The following is a 20,608-nucleotide window of genomic DNA, read 5'->3' as shown; positions in this document are numbered from 1 at the left end:
TAAGTCATACCTCAAATATTGTCCTAGCAATTTGCTCCAATGATGTTATATAAAACGTAACTAAAAAAGGAATTACCCTGGCTGTAGAAAAGTAGCAATCTATTGCAGGAAGAGCCTCTCCCTTTAGCTCAAGCTATAGAAATTCACATTTTTAGCTATGGAGTGTTCCAGTTCAATCCCAGTCATTGGCCAAGGTGGTGGACATCACAGACACAAAGTATTCTTTCTACTTTTGCTTCAAGGTTCAAGACAATCTTTCACTACTAGGGATTAGGATGACACCATCATGGGGTAGATTAGCCCACATCTACCTACTCTGGGGGTCTTGCACCTCTTTCTGAAACAAATGGTGTGGACCACTGCAGGGGGCACAATGCTGGACCAAACAGATCATGGGTCTGATCCCGTGTAGTCACTCTTATATTTCTAACAACTAGTCAAACTCTATGGGTAAATATCGGAGGCCTCGTCCTCCAATCCATATACATGAATACGTACTTTCAACAAGTGTAATCATTTTTCTTTTCTTTAACTATTGTCTTAAACTTGTTTGAATGCTCAGTCTTTTACAAGTGCCATTCTTTGTCCATAAACTGTATGAACCTGCAACATCATCACTGGCTTTTTACCTGGGAACATAAGGCTCTGCTGGAGGAGGGGGTATGTAGAGATCCTGGAGTGCTGAACTGTCTCTTTTAGTGGGTGTGCTGATCGTGCTGGATGGTGTAGCAACGCTGCTTGTAGGGCTTCTAGGAATAAGTGGCTGGTTAAAATAAAAAGAGAAAAAAAACCACATGGGTATCTATTATATCTAGCATATTCTTATTTTCACATTAAAATTAAAGACAAACTTTACATACACTGATAAAATAAAACTTAAAAATAAATGCTTTTGATATTATATGGTTGTTTTAAACTATCTGAAAAACTATTCATATTAAAGAGAAAGGGATATTCACAAACTATAAAAGGGACATGACCTATGCTTGTGAAACAGACTCCTCCTCCTGTCCTTTCTCCTTCCCTCTTCCTTAGTACAAGCTACTCTATTGCCAGTGCCCATAAAAATAATCATGTAGGGACACCACTGGAAGCTTCACTAATGTAAGTTACCCAGAAGCTAGTGACTTGTTTAAACTCTAGAGTTTACAATAAAGGTTGTATAGGTATGTATTAAAAATTATGTCATTTAAATTAAAAAATACCAGCGCTATTATGTAAGAAATATCTGTGGAAGTTTCACTTTTTCTACAACTTTGGATTCTGTAGCTCTGACTTCATATTTTATAAGCAGAAATATTGTGATACAGAGCAAATGGGAGTCTATTATTCTTCACTCTTCAGGGCAAATTTCCACCAAATAACACTTCACATGTGTTTTAGCATTTATTACCCTACCTAAGCCTTAGTCAGGCAGTGAACACCTCCCTTTCAGACTATGCCTGGATTGTAGCTACCACTCCAGCCGAGCTTGGTGTTCTCTCTCTCTCTCACTAGCTCTGATTAACAGCCCCATCAGTTCTCACATCTCTTTCTCTGAGTGAGAGAGAGAAGTCCAATGAACGAAATAAGAGACACTCCAGTTTGCTCAGCCTCACAATATTTCTGCTGACTAGCGTTAAGTTTGGGCTTTTATGCTAACTACACTCACAAAAGAAAGCAAATGCCATTATTTTGATCCATGCTGAGTAATTCTAATATTAAAAATGCGTTGTTTTTTATTTTGTTTTGATTTTAAAGCGCTCGCTCTCTTTCCATTTGTTAAAAATAAATGCCTTGAAGAATAAATCTTACAGGCTTGAAAGTACACAGTGGTCATGACAGCTATGGATTCCTCACGTACATCAGTGCTTTAGGACACAACTTTTTCATGTTGTACTTAGAACAGAAAAGCTATGAGCTCAGGCTAAAAGGACAGTATGCATAGAAGTCACTTCTGCAAGCTCTGTAAAGAATAAATTGTGACAGGTCAATGGGGCACGTCTGTAAAGAGTAATCAGCTCTCCTTCCCCATATATTAATCATGACACCTCTGCAGTGTACCTAGACTACAGCAAACCCTGAGGGTTTAACAACAGACCTTCTTCCAAATTCTGGCCTTCTGTAAGAGAGCAATGAGCTGCTGTCTTCTTGCTAAACCAATTAGACTTTTCAATCTTTCACAATAGTAATTGGATACATCAAAAATTGTCTGCATATTACTGTAGTATTTCCTTTTTGCATCTTTAAATATTATTAGAATCATGTGTGCCATTTAGGACATCTGAAACATCTTACAAACATGAATGGAAATCCTGTGTCACAGGATATCTTCAAAATGTTATTTGGGGGTGGTATTGTGTTAGACTTCATTCTGGAATTTTTGTTGGTACAGTATTAATCTTGCAATACGTTTTTGGAATATTAACTTGATGACTACTTTTAAATCCTGTCCTGCTAACTCTTAGTGATTTTTACCTTTAGACAATGACAAATTGAAGTGTTGGCTAATTTTATTGCTAGTTAGTTATTCTAAAACCGCTAGAATATATATGAGTCCCTCACAGTTTGAATATGTAAAAAAAAGAAAAAAACAAAACAAACTACAGCCTCCATTTGAGGGAGGTAGGGCAGGGAGAGAAAGACATACAGAGGAAGGAACAGATAAAAGACCATATGAGTATTAAAAACAAGCATGAGCCTGAAATCCGTTTCAAGAATTCTAAAAACCCCTCCTGAACCAAGGCAACAGAAATCTCATCACTGAAGATTTCAACCATGAAAACTAACTCTGAATCCCTGATCCATCTACTAAAGTCAAGTATTTTATTTCCTTTCTAATGGATGCTCAATATGGGAAGTGCCTTTTCAGGCTTACTGAGTGTGATGGGGAGTAAACTTTCCCTCCAGGCCACTGCCAGTTGGCACCCCAGTGGCCTTGATTCACTAGCCTGCAGGTGCAGGGAGGAACTGGCTAACAGTTTCCCTGTGTGTTGGCCTAGCTGACACTCCAGGCCTCATATATGTTTGTGAGACAGACCCAGCTTCTGATAAAGCTATTTGGTTGCAAACTGGCAGTCCTGCAGCTTCATAGCAGGTGGTACATGAGTCCAAAATTTGGTTAAGGCAATCCAGGTTTATTGGTTGGTTTGCTGTTCAGAATAGTTCTGATAAAGGACTCTGGATATTTGATGGGTTCATGAGTCTTTAAGAATGAGAGATTTCAGTCTCTTCACTGTTCAGGTGGGCCAGTGGAAACTCTGATCTTGTCTTGGAAAATGTTATATTCAGTCCATCCGAGACGAGCGTGTGTGTATGTGCGCACATCCTGCTGACTGGGGTTGGGGGTCTGAAGATAACTTGAGGGAAACCCTTGGTTTCCATGTTGGGCAGCTGAACTTGGGCTATGGTATCAGAGTTGCTTTTTGAGTGAATTCTCCAGGCATCTGAGCAACTCTAGTGTCTTGCTGGACAGTAGCTTGTCTAGCTCTCCCAAGATGACATGGGTTTTTTTAAGAAGGTCAAGAACTGTAAGTAGAGTGTACAACATCAAGCACAAAGCTTGGGAGTAGTGTTCCACAATAGATCTGGAAGTGTCCTACCCTTGCCACCTTTGGGTCAGGTTGTAAAATTCACCTGTTCAGCTTATTCCATAAAAGCAGAGTAGAAGAAAAACCTGGCAGTGTGCATAGAAGTAGAAGCCCACTTTTAAACAAAAGGAATGGAAAAGTGAAACAAATTGTCCCTGCCAGATGTTTGTTGCTGTTTTCAACAGATATGACAACAACAAACCCTTCAAAAATGTGTTCAAATTGGGCCACCTGGCAGCAGTTCAGCAAGCTGGTACTTCTTTGTGGTGGCTGCCATCTTGTGCTACAGAAGCTCAACTTTCATTAAAAAAAAAATTATAGACTTAAGGTCCTTATGGCTATGAAGATAACCTTTCAAATGAGAAGTAAAAGCAGCTGATAATGGGATGAAAAGCAGAGCCTGACAACAGATTGGAACAAGAGCTGTTAGGTATGAGCTGCTCTCACATTCTAGCTCAGTGGGATGTTAAACTTGAGGCCTAATTCTGACAATTCTCAGAATGTTCAGTGTTTAAACATCAGAATTCTGGATAGAGATCCAAGCATGCAACAAAGGAAGAGGACTAAATGAATGGCATAACATATTAGCGGTACAAGTGAGTGGAGCTTTGATTGTAGGCCGAGTCTTGCAGAGTACAACTACTTTCATCCACTGTCTCTCTCCCTGCTACGTTCAACCACAGAGGATCTCAAAGCATTTTACAAACATTAATAAATAAAGCTTCACAACATCCTTGAAATGAAGGTAAGGAAAAACTGCAATGACGTACATTGTTTCCCGCACAATGGGACTTGCAGAATCTAGAAGAAAGCAAAATCTTTTTCACAGCTTCCTTCTATGTTATCAGAAGTGATCCTGTCACTAAGATCCTTATGATAAAGGATACATTAAGACAAGCTGAGGCAGCTTACTCAAAACATTTCATGCACACACATACACATGCTAGTGCCAGACACAACCAATGATGAAATACACTATACTCCCTCCAAATATTTCCACTTTGGTTGTGTCTGGGACTGCCATTTTCACCTAATTGTTTCTCTATCATTGCCTGGAACTTGCAATGTTGCAATCAGTGCCATTTTGTAGACTAGGAGGGAGTGCTCACCTAGTAACACTATTAAAATCCTTCCATCTCCAGAGACCAAACACGTTACCAATTGTATGCCTTGGACTAATAGTGAAGTTCAAAGTTAGGATGGTTAGAGAAATGGTGATACTGTGTGTGTGTCCACACACAAACACATGTAAACACAGAGAATCATAGTAGTCAAGTAGTAATAAACAAACTCTAGAAGAAAGGTATATAACTTTTAAAAATACAAGTTAAACCAACACAAAGTTTTAGGTAGTAATATTTTTTTACAGTGTCTTCAACAGTAAACAATTGTGTTTTGGTCATAAGAAATAATTTATTGAATAAAACATTCCGAAGAAACTACATTGTTTACACATTTCAGTCTATTTCAGCATGCAACTAAGAAATGAAGAGGTAATGAAACATTGTATAAAAAATTCTTTGTAGGAAATCTGGTCAGAATCCATTTAAACAACACTAGAGAGAGTGCCAAGCTCCTATGTAGTTAAAAGACAACTAGGCAACTAAATATCCTACAGATTATAGGGATTTATTTAAATTTAATGATTAAAACTCTAATTTCATGAATTTAATCACAAATAACTGACAAAAACAGAACAAATGTTATCACTAGAGGAATGCAGAGGCAATATAAGCAAATTAACAAAGCGGGATGGGGGGGAAGGGGAGAATGATAAATAATCAAAGTAGAATTTCCTCTCCAACCTCAGATAAGGAAAAACTTAAAGATCATAAGAATGGCCACACTAGGTCAGACCAATGGTCCATTTAGCCCAGCATCCTGTTTTCCGACGGTGGTCAATACCAGGTGCTTCAGAAGGAATGAACAGAACAGGCAATCATTGAGTTATCCATCCCCTGTCATCCATTCCCAGCTTCTGGTAATCAGAGCCTTGGGACACTCAGAGCATGGGGTTGTATCCCTGACCATTTGGCTAATGACTATTGATATGAGTATTGATGGACCTATCCTCCATGAACTTATCTAGTTCTTTTTTGAACTTCATTAAACTTTTCGCCTTCACAACATCCCCTGGCAAAGAATTCCACATGTTGACTATGTGTTGTGTGAAGAAATACTTCCTTTTGTTTGTTTTAAACCTGCTGGCTGGGTGATCCCTGGTTCATTAGTTATGTGAAGGAGTAAATAATACTTCCTTATTCAATTTCTCCACACCAGTCATGATTTTATACAACTCTATCATATCCCCCCTTAGTTATCTCTTTTCCTAGCTGAAAAGTCCCAGTCTTTTTAATCTCTCCTCATTCAGAAGCTGTTCCATACCCCTAATCATTTTTGTTGCCCTTCTCTGCACCTTTTCCAATTAGAAGATAACTTTTTTGAGGTGGAGTGACCAGAACTTTACTCAGTATTCAAGGTGTGGGCACACCATAGATTTATATAGTGGCATGATGATATTTTCTGTCTTATTATCTATCCCCTTCCTAATGGTTCCTAACATTGTTAGCTTTTTTGACTGCCATTGAACTTTGAGAAGATGTTTTCAGAGAACTATCCACAATGACTTCAAGATGTCTTTTCTTTCAGCAAAGAAGCTGGAGAGTTGAGTACAGCAAAAGTGAATATGTAACCACAAATGAAGTTCTAAAGCCTCAGAACCTTGCATGAATAGCTACTATAAATCCTTTACCAACAGCCTTAGCAGTGCACAGAATAGTACAATACATTATTTAAAAATGAACAAAATCAGTCATCCAAATATTCTAGATCAAAATGGTGATGACTAATAATGGATTAACCCAGAACCATAAATCATAGAAACGTAGGACTGGAAGGGACCTTGAGAAGCCATCAAATCTAGTCCCTTGTGCTGAGGCAAGACCAAGTAAACCTAGACTATTCCCGACAGGTGTTTGTCCAACCTCTTCTTTGAAACCTCCAGTGATGGGGATTTCACAACCTCCCCTGGAAGCCTATTCCAATGTCCAACTACCTTTACAGTTAGAAATTTTTCCTAATATCTAACCATATCTCTTTGCTGCAGATTAAGCCTATTACTTCTTGTCCTGCCTTCAGGGAACACTGAGAACAATTGATTCCAATCCTCTTTATAACAGCCCTTAACATATCTGAAGACTGTTTTCAGGTTCCCCTCAGTCTTCTTTTCTCAAGACTAAACAGGGTCCAATTTTTTAAAACCTTTCCTTACAGATCAGGTTTCTAAACCTTTTATCACTTTTGTTGCTCTCTTTTCGGCTCTCTCCCAATTTGTCCACATCTTTCCTAAAGTGTGGCACCCAGAACCGGACATATTACTCCAGATGAGGTCTTACCAGTGCTGAGTAGAATAGGACAGTTACCTTCCATGTCGTGCATACGACACTCCGATTAATACACCCCACAATGATATAAGCCTTTTTCACAATTGCATCACATTGTTGACTCATTCAATTTATGATCCCCTGTGAACCACAGATCCTTTTCAGCAATACTATCAGCTAGCTAGTTATTTCCCATTTTGTAGTTGTGCATTTGACTGTATTTTGCACTTGTCTTTAATCATCTTATTGATTTCAGACCAATTTTCCAATTTGTCAAGGTCATTTTGGATTCTAATCATGTTATCCAAAGTGCTTACAACCCCTCCCACCTTGGTGTCATCTGCAAATTTTATAAGCAAACTTTCCATTCCATTATCCAAGTCATTTATGAAAATATTGAATAATACCAGACCAAGGACTGACTCCCTATAGGACTCCACTAGATATCAGAGAGGTCAGCAAAATTCTGGTCAACTCTTGACAAACATTCTAAAGTCTGGATGCTGACTACCCATTTGGACCTGATCCAAAGCTCACTGAAATCAATGAGAGTCTTTCCATTGACACCAATGGCGTGCACAGGGCCCTCATAGCTTAGCTGAACCCTCCAGAAACATCACTCCCTGCTTCTCTAGTCCCACTATGAGCTTGTGAAAGAGTCCAGTCTGGATCAGGAGTCTTCAGCAGGTTAGTTCAAAGTCCTTTTGGCCAACAGCACAAGCACATACCAGGGCCTAGAGGTAAGCTTTGCAGCTTATCCCAAAACAGCATGTGGCAGTTACAGCCCCTGCTGCTGCCTATTTTAAATCCCATGAGCTCAAAAATCTTCTTCTTCATTACCTTTCACCTCAGAGGACAAAAGCATACCTTGGAATGATCAAATTGTACTGTGGGGAGCCACTACCAGGGAAGCCCCAGAAATAACAGAAATGGAGAGGTCAGGAAGAAGAATGTAGACTGAAACAGAAGGTATGAGGTACAGCAAACACGCTAAATCTCGGAAGGATTGTTCTAAGGACAGACAAAGTTTGAATACTTTACCAGAGAACTATGCAACTATCTCAAATTGTGGCAGAAATGAAAAACAGCTTGAAGATAAAACTCCATACCTGACACATATCATTAAGTCTAATGATTGTTAAAAATATGATCATTATGATCTGAAATGTCATTTTAGACTCCACACAATGAACAACAGTAGCAATGGAAAGGGAGTGGGAAAAACAAATCTAGTAAGATTCATGGTTGCATTCATGACATGTTAGCATTTATTATATGATCACATAATAATTAATATTTCCAACTGCAAAACACATCTTAAAAAGTCCCAATATTGCAGCTGCCTAATTCTAGTTTTATAAAAAATATACATTGAAAATCCCCGTATTCACAAATTATGACATGATTTGGCTTTTTTATTTTATTTTACTTTTTTACTTCTCAGAGATATTTTCAGCTTATAATAATTGTGAAAAAACAAATGAGTCAATTTCTGCTAAAAGAAGGAAACCAAATGAAGGAGTCAACAGAAAGTTTCATTTGTTAAATGTCACTTGTGCATTATCAATGGCAAGACACTTACAACAGGAACAAGTTGTGGAAAATAAACATATTTCATTCACAAAAATACGCTTGTGGGACTCGTAGTTTTTCAGATTTGCCAACTGGCACTACCAACAAGCCCTTTTCACATCTACAGACCATGAACTTTTGGTTGATGTATTACAAGTTTAGAGCACTACAGGAGGAGAAAAGTTTTTCAGTGGACAACTGGTGGTTAAGAATATTACCAGGACATATTAAAAAAAGCATAAAACTCTCACAACCCCTGTCATCTCCTGCACCGAAATGATTCATATACAGAGTCATTAGTAGCACTTACACAGTGCTGACGTTGGAGTACTTTACTAGTAGTCACCCATCTTATTGGCATACTTAATATTTCTCCATTCAATCTTTTATTTTTTATCTTGCTGCAAATGACGAATTTTCATGTTCGTACATACAATTATCAACTAAGCAGGCAGAGGGCAGTTTACTGACTAATGTGTCAATATTATTCACTCTCTGTTAGAACTGTGATTTAAAAGGTTTCAGTTACAACAACCCAATGTAAACGAGCCCCTTAATTTAATTTGCTGAACCATTTATGCCTCCAAGTTTGATGTGACAACTATTAGAGATGTTTGCTGATGGAGGTGCTTGCAAAAACTAAATCTCTGTTTCACAACCAGTGCTTCTTACATTTTGCCAAGTCTCACTTTCCCCTCTAACTCTCAATATGATTTGATTAATCTCAGAAATCACATTTTGCCTTTTTCTTCTGCTCACTCCTCTTGCAGAAGTGAAATAAAAAGCTAATTTACAGGCGCTAAGTCAATAACTAATTAGTACTTCCTGTCCCTACCTGTTGCTACTAATATATCTTATATTTTTTGCTTTCACAAGATCTTGTTTTGGGGTATGGATTTTATTATTGCTTATGCGTGCTGAAACTGTTGAACAGTTTTAGCTTTGAGATGATTGCACACTTATAACATTATCAATTATCTCATGGCATCTTGATATAGCAAATATGTTATGGTTCAAAAAAAGAGACTATGGAAATGCTCCTTTTGTCTATTTATGTTAACATCCATTTTTCACCCTCTCCCCATAGTAAGTTTTTCCCACTGCCATTAAACAAAATATAAGTTGTCTGTAAAACTGGCACATACAGATCTTAGGAAACACAAAATAGCAATTTCTAATTGCAAAGTGTAAATTTTGGAGTAAACTGTGTCCTCGACAGTGATATTAGGATTTGTAGAGAAATGAAAATATAATCAAAATAGTATGGATAATTGATGCAGATGTCTGATGCTAATCAGTTAATACTTTTGAACAGCTGTGAGAGTATGGCACATTTTTTGCTTTTATATTAATCAAAATTTGCCATAGCTATTATACACTTATTTAGTATTGAAGCTTTAAAATTGATTTCATCTGGGGCCAACTGGTATTCTGTTTCACTCTAATTTGTTTAAGTTAACAAGACAGATCTTAGCATTATGCAGATTCTGAAATTTGTCTTACTTATTGTTGAAACTTTTTCTACAGAAAATAATTATCCCTCACTTTAGAAAGCCATGAAGTACTGCAGATATACACATATATATACGAACATGCGAAAATAAGATTCCTGGCTTTTTTTTTTAATGTCATGTCTAATAAGACTATAACATATCACCATGTCACATCAGGTCTGCATTTATAATATTTTAATAGGATTTCAGTTTCTATTAATCAAAATATCCTCAAAAACTACCAGTATTATTATTGTACAATACTATTATTGTAAGAAAAAATCTTTAAAATTTCACTTTAAAAACTGTATCTGCTCTGTGTCATTCTAAGTATGCTAAATTGTAAACTAGACCCAAATCAAACAAATTAAGAGAGAAGTGAATTTTCATCTCTGCAATATAGTGCAATGTGCATGTGCAACCCTTTTTCATCTAGCGATTAAATTAAGACTTTGAGGAGTGGGTGAATTATAGGCCTCATGCATGCATGTTGGTGCATGCACATTCATTAGAGTCATCATTTCAGAAAAAATCATGGAGTGGGGGGCAAAGCTGTGTCACCATCCACACTTCCACCTTCTCACTCAGGCCACAGCTGCTCGTGCGGGGTTAGGGGGCTGGTCCTACTCTCAAGGAGGGCGTGGTGGTGGCCTGCTCCTTTCCCAGAGAGATGGGAAGGGTGGCAGGCCACAAGAGGTGTTTCACACATGGCTGGCCTGGTGCAGGGACCGGGCCTCTTCCGCCTCTTCTCAGACCTGGCCCAGGTCACTGGCCCATCCAGCTAGTGGGGAGAGGCGGTGCTGACAATGGCCTGCCCCCAGTGGCTGCCGCAGGCCTGGGGGAGACACTGCAGCACTGAGTGGTGAGGAACTATGAAAACTGTAATTGCCTCCTCATCCCATAGCAAATGATGTCCCTGATGCACACATCACAGCAGCACAAGCATCTTAACAAGGGAAGGCTGGTGGCTCATGTACACTGCCCTGACATCAGAATCTTCAGGGAAGTTTAATGGAGTCTCACTCCCACGTAAGAGGGCTCACTGAGCCCTTTAAAGACTCATGCTCTCTTGCTGTATGAAGCCTAAAGGGTGGAAACTAGTTGCTATCTGATTCCCCACCCAACCTGTCCCTTTGGAGTAGCCTGTCTCCTCTCTCGATTTAACTGCATATTCATGTGTCTCCACTACTGGTATCCCGTATAAAATCCTGCTGTGGGATCTTTAGTGGAAATAGTTTAGTGGCAGACACTTAAGTAGAGTCAGAACAAATATTTAATGAAATGAACAGACAATGTCACCAAAAAATACTACAGGGGAAACAAGGTACAGTCTCATTTTAAGCAATGATGTGTACTTTTCACTCATGGTTATATTGTCAGCATTGATAAAATCACAACTTTCAAGTAAGTACATTCATATGCCCATTATCATGCATACATATTTTCAGTTATATTCTCAGATGCTGATAAGCTATTTATTGGTTGAAACTTAATGCCACATTTCCAGTGAGTACTTCATGTTTTAAATGCTAAGACAACTTAATCTTTTTAACAACTACTCAAGTTGAAAGACAATGGTATATTTAACCATGGGGGTGGGGTTGAGGAAAGGAAGCAATGAATGGTATTAGTTGCTTTTATAAACCTGTTAGCATTTTAAATGGCAAAGAAAGCCGCTATCAGCAGTAACATTTGCATATTTAATTTTCCTTCACACTATGACTTTTTATTCCAACGAACAGTATTAATTTTTAAATTAGACTATGTTTAAAATAGGATAATAATCTCTCTTAAGAATGAAATTTTTATGCAAGGAAAATAAAGTTCTTCCTTCTTCCTAGATTATGTCCCAACTGAAGTGAAGAGGAAATTTGTTATTTTTCAGCTTTCATCAATTGGTAAAATGGTTTAATCAGTCTGGAGATAGATTATTCTGGACTTCCTAAAATTTAATTATTAGGAAATAAAGCTATCACAGTGATGTTTTATACTAAAGTAAAATGCCAAATTTTTGACTAAACTATTTCCATTTTTGGCATACTGTAGTTTTATTAAAAAACAAGAGAAATAAAGGGTCAACTTAGACCTTCTGTAGACCTGCACATATTTTAAGTATTAAGGAACTGATCCTTACAAATAATTTAGACATACCTTTGCTCACATGAGCAGACTTCAATGGGACTACTCAGTGGAGTAAAGTCATGCACTTGTCTAAGGTCCTGATCAACAAAATATTTAGGCACATGCTTAAAGTCGTGCACTTGATTAAGTACTTGGCTAAACTGAAAACAAATCATGTTTTTTCTCTATTTATAAAATATGCTGCAATGTAACCTTAAAAAGAATCTAAACTATAATTTAGCAGCTTCCTAACTATGCATAGAAAAAGGAATGGGAGCCTTCAAACAATTCATGTACATTAGAAGAATTACCCTGTAGTTATCTGGGATCATTTTAAATACTTCCAAACCAGAAAAGATCTTATGGATTGTCTTTTCATTTTAAAAGGTCTAACTAATGGATTAATTTCAACTGAGCCTATGAATACAAGCTGTGGAGATATCATTTCACAAACAAGTTTTCAAAGCATACAAGATTAAATCCATATGCTGCTGAGATGAAGCACAATAAAGCATCACTGAGATAATCTATAGTTAAAATGATGGTGTATGACTTATGATTAAGCTTCATTACCTGCAGAGCAAGGGGCTTCCATCTCATATTTTTCAGTAAAGCTGGTGCTGAGGTAAGCATGCTCTGAGGTCGCTTTTTCAAAGTTAAGATAACACCACTCGGATCCTCTCGTAGTGCATTCACCAAATTTTTCAACTGCCACCCCACCTGGTAACCAGCAAAATCATTACAATAAAATTGAGGTACAGTATTCAAGAGGTAATGTTCCCTTCTTAATAATAACATAATAGGTTTGTGTATATATATATATTTTAGAAGATTAACTCTGTAAAACTGTCAAAATTTAAATTACAGTGTTAGAAAACATGCCACCTAAAAATAATACTTATTATGGTACACTAAAATGGATATGTACCATTTCAGCTATTAGAATGAATAAACTACTGCTACTCCATCCTAAACACACAATTTAATCTCATTGTGATTTTTAAACTAATTATAACTGAACACTGATGTATTTCCTTAGAGGTTAAAGGGTTAAAAGGACCTAGCCTCTATCTTGTATAGTCTAACCCATAGTAACATAATATAACTACACATCTTATGCTTCATAATTACTGTAAACTCTACTAAATATATGTTGCCATACCTTTACTCTTTAAAAATGCTATTATACTATTAATATTACTGTAAACACCATTAAAATATTACTACTTCAGGCAGATGCAAGCATAACAGGGTTCAGTTAAGGCTTCTACTCTTTACAATGCTATAAAATAAATATAAAAGGCTAGTTAATTTAAACACCACAGCTTTTGAAATTTTATTCTAAATAATTTCATCAATTTAAATTACCATAAATTAATTAATGAAATCTAGCTACTATACTTGACCATCAGTCCAAAAACAAATTTTCCCATTTATATTACTGTACTTTGCAAATATTGTGAAATATGGCACTTGATGAGTCTGAAAAGACTAATTGTCCTTTTCTTCTAAATCCTTAGTAGAATTTTTTGGAATAATTTGTTTTATGTAGCTTTTGAAAAAAGGAATGTTGTTATGGTACACAAGTTGAGTAAGCTTTTCAAAAGTGACTAATGATAGATTTTACATCACTAGTATGGGGCACCTTAAAGGCACCTGATTTTCAGAGAGCAAGCCCTCAGTGTATTCTAAATAAATAAATAAATAAAAAATCATGCCCTGTTAAGGTGTCTCAGATTGACCTCCCAAAAGTTGAGGTACCCAAAATCACAAGTCACTTTAAAATCTTAGCCTATGTGTTTAGAAAGCTATTTGTTTTAACATATTTTACATCCCTCAAGTCTGTCTCTCCTTTTAAACATTAATAACTATGTTTTCTCCTAACTTTAAAGGATCATGATTAAAACATTCTTAATTTTGTTATTTTTACAAGAAAATTTTCTAACTGGTATATGAAATTTCCAAATCCATGAAGTAAATACACATAGTACAATGCTACCTATAGCATGCTGCTACTTATGGAAGGATAAGATGGAAAAATATAAAGAAGTGGAGCATTGATGTTGTCCTTCATTAGTCTAGTACAGCAGTGAAACACATCTGTATGTTGTTTCCCTTTCACTTCAAGGAATTTACTCTTGGGTGCATAAGAACAAACTCAGACTTACTGCAAAACTGGTAACCAAATTTATGCTGCCAAGAAATTAAGTGCAATGCAAGATGCTCAAAATATACATATTATTTAGCTTGTTCATTCATTATGTCAGATCGCACATTGATTTTTGCAATCACCAATTATTTTCAGAGTTGCTGATCTCTGATGAATATGCAATATGCCAATCTAAGTCAGCAACGGTGCCTATGTCAATAGTCTTGAGGCACAGGAAGGCTGCCATCATCATTCTTCATGTGCTACAGTGAACCTAGTCATCCTTTCTCATATAGCAAAATGCATTGCATGAAATGTTAAATTCTCATCTTCTCTCCACCAAGGATGTGTTTGTACAGTACATCAATGTAAACAAGGAAGCAGAATACTGACAAAATTGCTCCTTTGGAATCCCTTCTGGACTCAACCCTGGACTTCCAGCCACGCTTAGAAGTCCAGGGTGGAGTCCAGAAGGCATTCCATAGGAGCAATTTTATATATATACCTTCACTTCATATATGTCCTTTCCCAGTGTTTTTCACTCCAAAACCACTACTCATTTTGCTATAGTACTTTGAATAAAACTACACATATTCATTTATCAAGTTTTGTAGAATACATTCTCCATCTTGCCATAGTCTCCATTTTACTTTAATAATATGCGTAGCAACAAGAAGGTTACAGAATAAAATTTAAAACTTTTTGTTTTCAGTACTACTATCTTAAGAAAAACCACTTTGTGTGTCCATAATGGTGCTTTCTGATTCACACAGATGTAATCAACATTTTTTGTGTTTTTAAGGACCAAGGAAAGTTACCACCTTGAATATACCTGTAATTTCATTCTCCTTTATGCTGTCAGAAACACTGAATTAAAATTCTCACTTGTTAAACACCCTCTCTCTCCATGTAACCCACTGTTCATTTTAATTCTATAACCTTGTACACCAACTGAAAAGATTTCTGTGAAGGAATCCTGGTGAAGAATAAAGCAAAACTAAGAGTCTTGAAGAGGATGACATGGTGCAAGTTACAGAGTTATGGCAGTAATGCAAGATTCTTGTCATATAAATTGGAATGAGGTCGCATGAGAGAATCATGTCTTGTGCTTTAAAGCCATCCCCTTTCTAAATATAACAGGCAGAAAGATATATAAACTGATTTTTTGGTTATGCTCGTAGGTTTTTAAAAACTACTTAATGTACATTTTCAAACTATGCGGAGATGAACACTGTCCTGCCTTTCCTGGAGTACTTTCAAATAAATAGAAGATTCTCTAACCTTTGTGTAAGAGTTGCAGGGATTAAAGAAGAACACTGAAAATTATTAGGATTTGTACATTCCAATTTAGATTCTCTAGGGCAAAACCAATCTTACTTGACTAAGATCTTTCCAGTGAAAAATTAGCTATAATCTTCAAATGAAGTCCACCTTCTGCTTTCATTGATGCCCTCGTAAGAATCTCATTTCTGGACCAGTCAGCCCTCAGACTGTTTCATCTCTCTTGAATAGGAAATAATAACTTTCTTGAGGGGAACAAGACAGCTATCAGATCGGCAAGGACAGATTAAGAGAAACTGCTACTCAGCACTGATGATTGCCGGGAAGCATAAACAAACCAATGATCATTATAAGATCCCAGCAAAACAGAATAAAACAGAAATATAAATATAAACTGAATGATAGAGTTAATTTTATTTTAGCTGAGGAGGGGGGCGGTTAAAAGTAGGAAGAGAAGGGGGAGCATGCCTGAAACTGAAAAATGTCAGAGCAAGCTATCCTAAAGGCACTGGATTAAAGCCCTCTTCCAAATAAACTAAATTTATCTTCCAGGAGATCACCCCCAGCCATTCCCAATTTCCCCCTTTAAGACTTCAGACTTTCAGAACCCCTAGGAGTCCAGGGCACCCTCACGTTAGTGTAGGCCAACAGTGGGATTCTGGTTGGAGACAAGATAGGAGGGTAACTTGGCTACTTGTAGTCAAGCCTTTCTTTGTGTGACACAGTACACATATTTTGTCATCAAAACTGCTTTGTTCTTTTGAGCCTGCTGTTGAGAGAGGTTGGATTGTGTCTTGCAAGGCCTGCCCAAATTCCAAGTAGCTACCCTGCTACTTCATGCAAAGCTAGCTGATTTGCTGCCAAAATTGCTGTTTACTGCTATTCTCATTTATTCACATGGGGAGCTGTGTGAGCAAGACAAGTCACCTCACATTAGACAGGAGAACTAGCTGTCAGTCAAACCACTGAGTACACGTGTATGAACATTGAATGGATCAATTTTGGTGACATTATTGGGACCCTGGTATCTTCGCCCACAGTAGATAATCACATCAGGGAGAGGCAAAGTCTAGCCCATATGACATAATGCCTTTGTACTTTCGGTTTCCCCATCTATGATGTACCATCTCCTTGGTAAAGCAATTTGAATTCCTTAGATAAAATATGTTTCTAATTGCCTCAAGAAAAGAATTAGAAAAGTAAATGAAAAGGAGTCACAAGTGTTAACAGTTATCTCCAAAATTCTGTATAAAGAAGCTCCTTCCAAATTGCCCTAACACACACAAACTCATGTACCAAAAAGAGGCATTTCAGTGCTAATTATTCTGTGGGCTGCATGAAGAGGAACATATATGTATTTCTAACAAGTTGATTCACTTACCACCTAAATTAAATTCAGGGGCATTGATTTCTACATTTTCACCACTATACAACACTAAACTGATTCTGTTTCAGTGTGTCTTGTTTTGTTGATCTTGAGGTAAACAACAAACCCAGTCTGGACACCCAACGTTGCTATATGCAAGGTTATGCAAGAATTTCCAGTTTTTATTTTATTATGAGACAAATAATTTAAAAGAATATAAAATACACAATATTTTACAAAATAAGCACAGTGTGGCAGAGCTATGTTTGAGCTTTCAAACTCAGCATTGAATTTCCTGATTTCTAAATATTGAATTAATACTAGCTTTTTGTATGGAATTTCAAAATGCATTAATAAAAGTCAGCTAGTCAACATGTAGGATTTGACCAAAGAGCAGAAATAATTTACAAAGCAACAATGTTTTTAGACCACTGTATTTGGTGCATTTTATTATCTTAAATTCTGTGGATTATCCCATGTTCTTTAAAAAGGAAGAATAAGCAAAACCAACAAAAAGACATCAAAGTTTTAGTACTCAGTTAAGCATTCAAGGAAAGGAAAATTTCATTTACAGCAAACTCCTTTATTTGAATCCTGTTGAAGGGTTCAGAGCCGGTTTTGTTTGGATAGGATTGCTTGGGTTTGTTTTAACACATTGTATTTTAACTCATGATATGACTTAAGAGGCCTACCTGTCCACTTTTAAAAGTTAAGGTTAATATAAGTAACTTAAAAATAATTTACAACATCAATTTTTTTCAACGTGATCTAATCATGACAGGTCTTTTTAGTAGAAGGCAGACCCCATCGTTTAATTTTGCTAAGTACAATGCATGTTACCTCTGACTCAGGACGCATTACTCACGTTATAGTTGATTATCTAGAGGTAGAGCCTGTAATGACAGAGACACATAGATCTTTAAGGATGACAAGAACTACAGCTCCAACAAACTCTCCTCTTTGGTATGTGAACCCTGCTTGTAGCAGGTACATTTGGGTTATAGCGTCACCACAGTCTAAATTAATACTTTTATTCTGAATTCCTATTTTCAGTTGCTGTTAAAATTTGATACAATAATTTTTTTAGCTTGGTCTTAGCCCAGAAACTTTTTTTCACCTCAGAAAGTTAGTAAAATCTTAAGTTGTCTGGATATGAAAAATATTCTGTACCCTGATCATTTAAAAATAGCTTTGTTAAAATCTTCACATTTAGCATGCATGCAAGAAGAGACTGCATCTTCCTTACAGCTTAGCACACTGTGGATACTACAGAAAATAAATAATAGCGCAAACTCCTCCTACAAAATCTTCTTTGAGATTTCCCCTCTTTATGCCACTTTAGAAAAATTGATATTAGCAGCCCTCTTTTCTTTATCTCCTTTCCTAAAGTAAAATGGGAGAGAGTCTAACTACTCCCTTACCCTCTGTCACCCCCTTTGTCAAATCAAATCATCTGTGGGGCAAAGGACTGTCAGCCTTCGAATCCCTTTTCCGCCCCATCCTTCTGGCATTTTGAAAGAGTTGTGGACTGGGACTGACTTTCTGCTCCTTTAGAGAGCCAGATGGTAAACCAGCTCTCCATCCTCAAAAAGCTATGTCAGCACCTTCTGAAGCACCTGTTCTCATGCATAGTACTACAGGGCAGCTGGGCCATCTCCTCAAAAACATTTACTGGCTCAGCAGAAACGTGAGGACCCAAGTGGAGCATTTTTAGGATGCCACGGGATATAGGCAGATGACAGCACTGAATTATCTAAAGTTCCAGAAATTCAGCAAACATATCTCAAACAACAGAGGCATATGAACTGTTGCATTTTTTTAAAAAATTGGTAGTCTAATTCACATTGCAACATTTATTGGTTGGAGTTAGGGAAGGGATACAGTTCTCTGATAAAATGGATTGGTAAAGGATTTAAAGGAGGTATTCTTTAAAGGAGCAAAAATGGGAGGCTTTGTGACTCCTAAAATTGGCGCGATAGGGAGCCAACCCCTTCCCTCCTACATAGCCTTCCCCCTTAACCTCATTCGAGGGGGTGGGGATGGTGAGGCCCCAGCAGCAAGTTGGCTGGGGACCAGGCTAGGTAAGGGGGAGGGCTTTACAGAAGCCCCATAGGTATATATCAAAATGATCATGGAATTACCTGCAATATACACTTTTATCTGCTGGGTACTCCCAGACATTTAAGAAAAAAGTTGTAGCCTAATTAAACTACATCCAGAGTCTCCTGTCCTCCTTCTAACATAGCCAGAAAAAAGTGTGTCTAAGGAAGAGGGTTGGCAGTAAGCAATGCCTCCATGAAGGGAAGACTATATTTCTTGCATCTATGTTAACTCGTTCCCAATCTACAGAAAAAGAAAAACTGGTGATCATTAGATTTTTGCAGGAAAGAGATACATTCCTTCTAAATATAAACTGTAAGGCAGTGCTGGACAACCTGCGGCCCGCAGGCCGCATGCGGCCCATCAGAGTAATCTGCTGGCAGGCCATGAGACAGTTTGTTTACATTGACTGGCTGCAGGCATGGCCGCCTGTAGCTCCCATTGGCAGGGAACGGCGAAGCACAGCCACTGGGAGTTGCGAGCAGCCATGGCTGCAGACGGTCAATGTAAACAAACTTTCTTGTGGCCCGCCAGCGGATTACCCTGATGGGCCGCATGTGGCTCGCGGGCTGCAGGTTGCCCACCACTGCTGTAAGGCCTTCTATACTGTTTTCCTGCTTAGCAAACATGCTGATTCTACGAAAAGATTTAATTAAAAGTTATTGTTGAAGGAAATCAAAGCTCTCATGTTACTACCTTGCTTTAATTTTTCTTGTGACAGATCAAAAGACTTCCTTCAATATTTGTGAGAAAAACTGTGTGTGTGGTGGACGGGAGGGCTCCATTCACAAAAATAGTTTTCAGTTATTTACACAATCCAAAAACTCTTTAACAAATTATTTGAATGGTCAGATTGCTCTCCTGACAATGAATACAAAATTAATAATAATTATGCATGAAACACTACATTGCATTTACGAAATTATTACCCAAATAATTAGTAACCTGCTGCTCAGTTAAAATGGTCTGATGTACAGTCATCCAGGTTGTGAAACAAAATATTAAACAAAAGGAAGCATTTTTATTCTGCCAATGGTTGGGCTGGTAACATGACCTTAAACTATCTGCCATGAGGGTTGGTAAATACGCAGACTGACTCCCCCAAAAGAGGTCAGAGGGGAAGGATATCAGCTGGTAGTCATGTGAAAATCCAGAAAGAATGAAGCAAACAATAGGTTCACCTTTCCTCCCTCCATCCCTTCTGAAGACACTGGAAAAGAACAGAATGCTCAGCACTATCTCCTCCAGAATACTTTATAAGGTTGGGAAGGGATGGATGCCTAAACTTTAAAGAAGCATCAACAGATTCCAAAATTCTGATTTTTTTCAGCTTAGCTCGTCACCAGTAGTGAATAATAAATACTCCACACTTCTATAATATTTTTCATTCAAACATCTATGCTTATACTCCCTGTGATTCTGAATGAGGAATACATCACTTGAAGAAGTTTGACTTTGAAATAAAGTTAAATATGATTTTAAAAGTCTGTACTACACATGCACAGTGTTAATTTTATTATTAAATCTAATCATAACCAAAAGAGTGAAGGCCTCAAATAACACCACCACTCCAA

General features: G+C 37.4%; 1 protein-coding gene across 4 annotated transcripts in view; it reads right to left on the bottom strand.

Moving 5' to 3' along the window:
• The window catches only part of CNKSR2 (connector enhancer of kinase suppressor of Ras 2), a 366,125-nt gene that overhangs the window by 145,110 nt on the left and 200,407 nt on the right, over nt 1-20,608 (bottom strand). For 2 of the 4 annotated variants that reach the window (XM_077807188.1, XM_077807189.1), the window contains exons 9-10: nt 12,712-12,858; nt 630-763 (exon numbers count right to left, since the gene is read on the bottom strand). In XM_077807188.1, coding sequence (XP_077663314.1) covers nt 630-763; nt 12,712-12,858 — 281 coding nt within the window. The remainder of the gene's footprint in view (nt 1-629; nt 764-12,711; nt 12,859-20,608) is intronic. The other 2 variants (XM_077807190.1, XM_077807192.1) reach the window with 1 other exon arrangement.

This window comes from Eretmochelys imbricata, chromosome 1 (genome assembly GCF_965152235.1).
Source record: "Eretmochelys imbricata isolate rEreImb1 chromosome 1, rEreImb1.hap1, whole genome shotgun sequence".
Classification (NCBI taxonomy): domain Eukaryota; kingdom Metazoa; phylum Chordata; order Testudines; family Cheloniidae; genus Eretmochelys; species Eretmochelys imbricata.
Note: the sequence above shows the minus strand (reverse complement) of the source record. Positions and strands in the feature narration are given on the sequence as shown.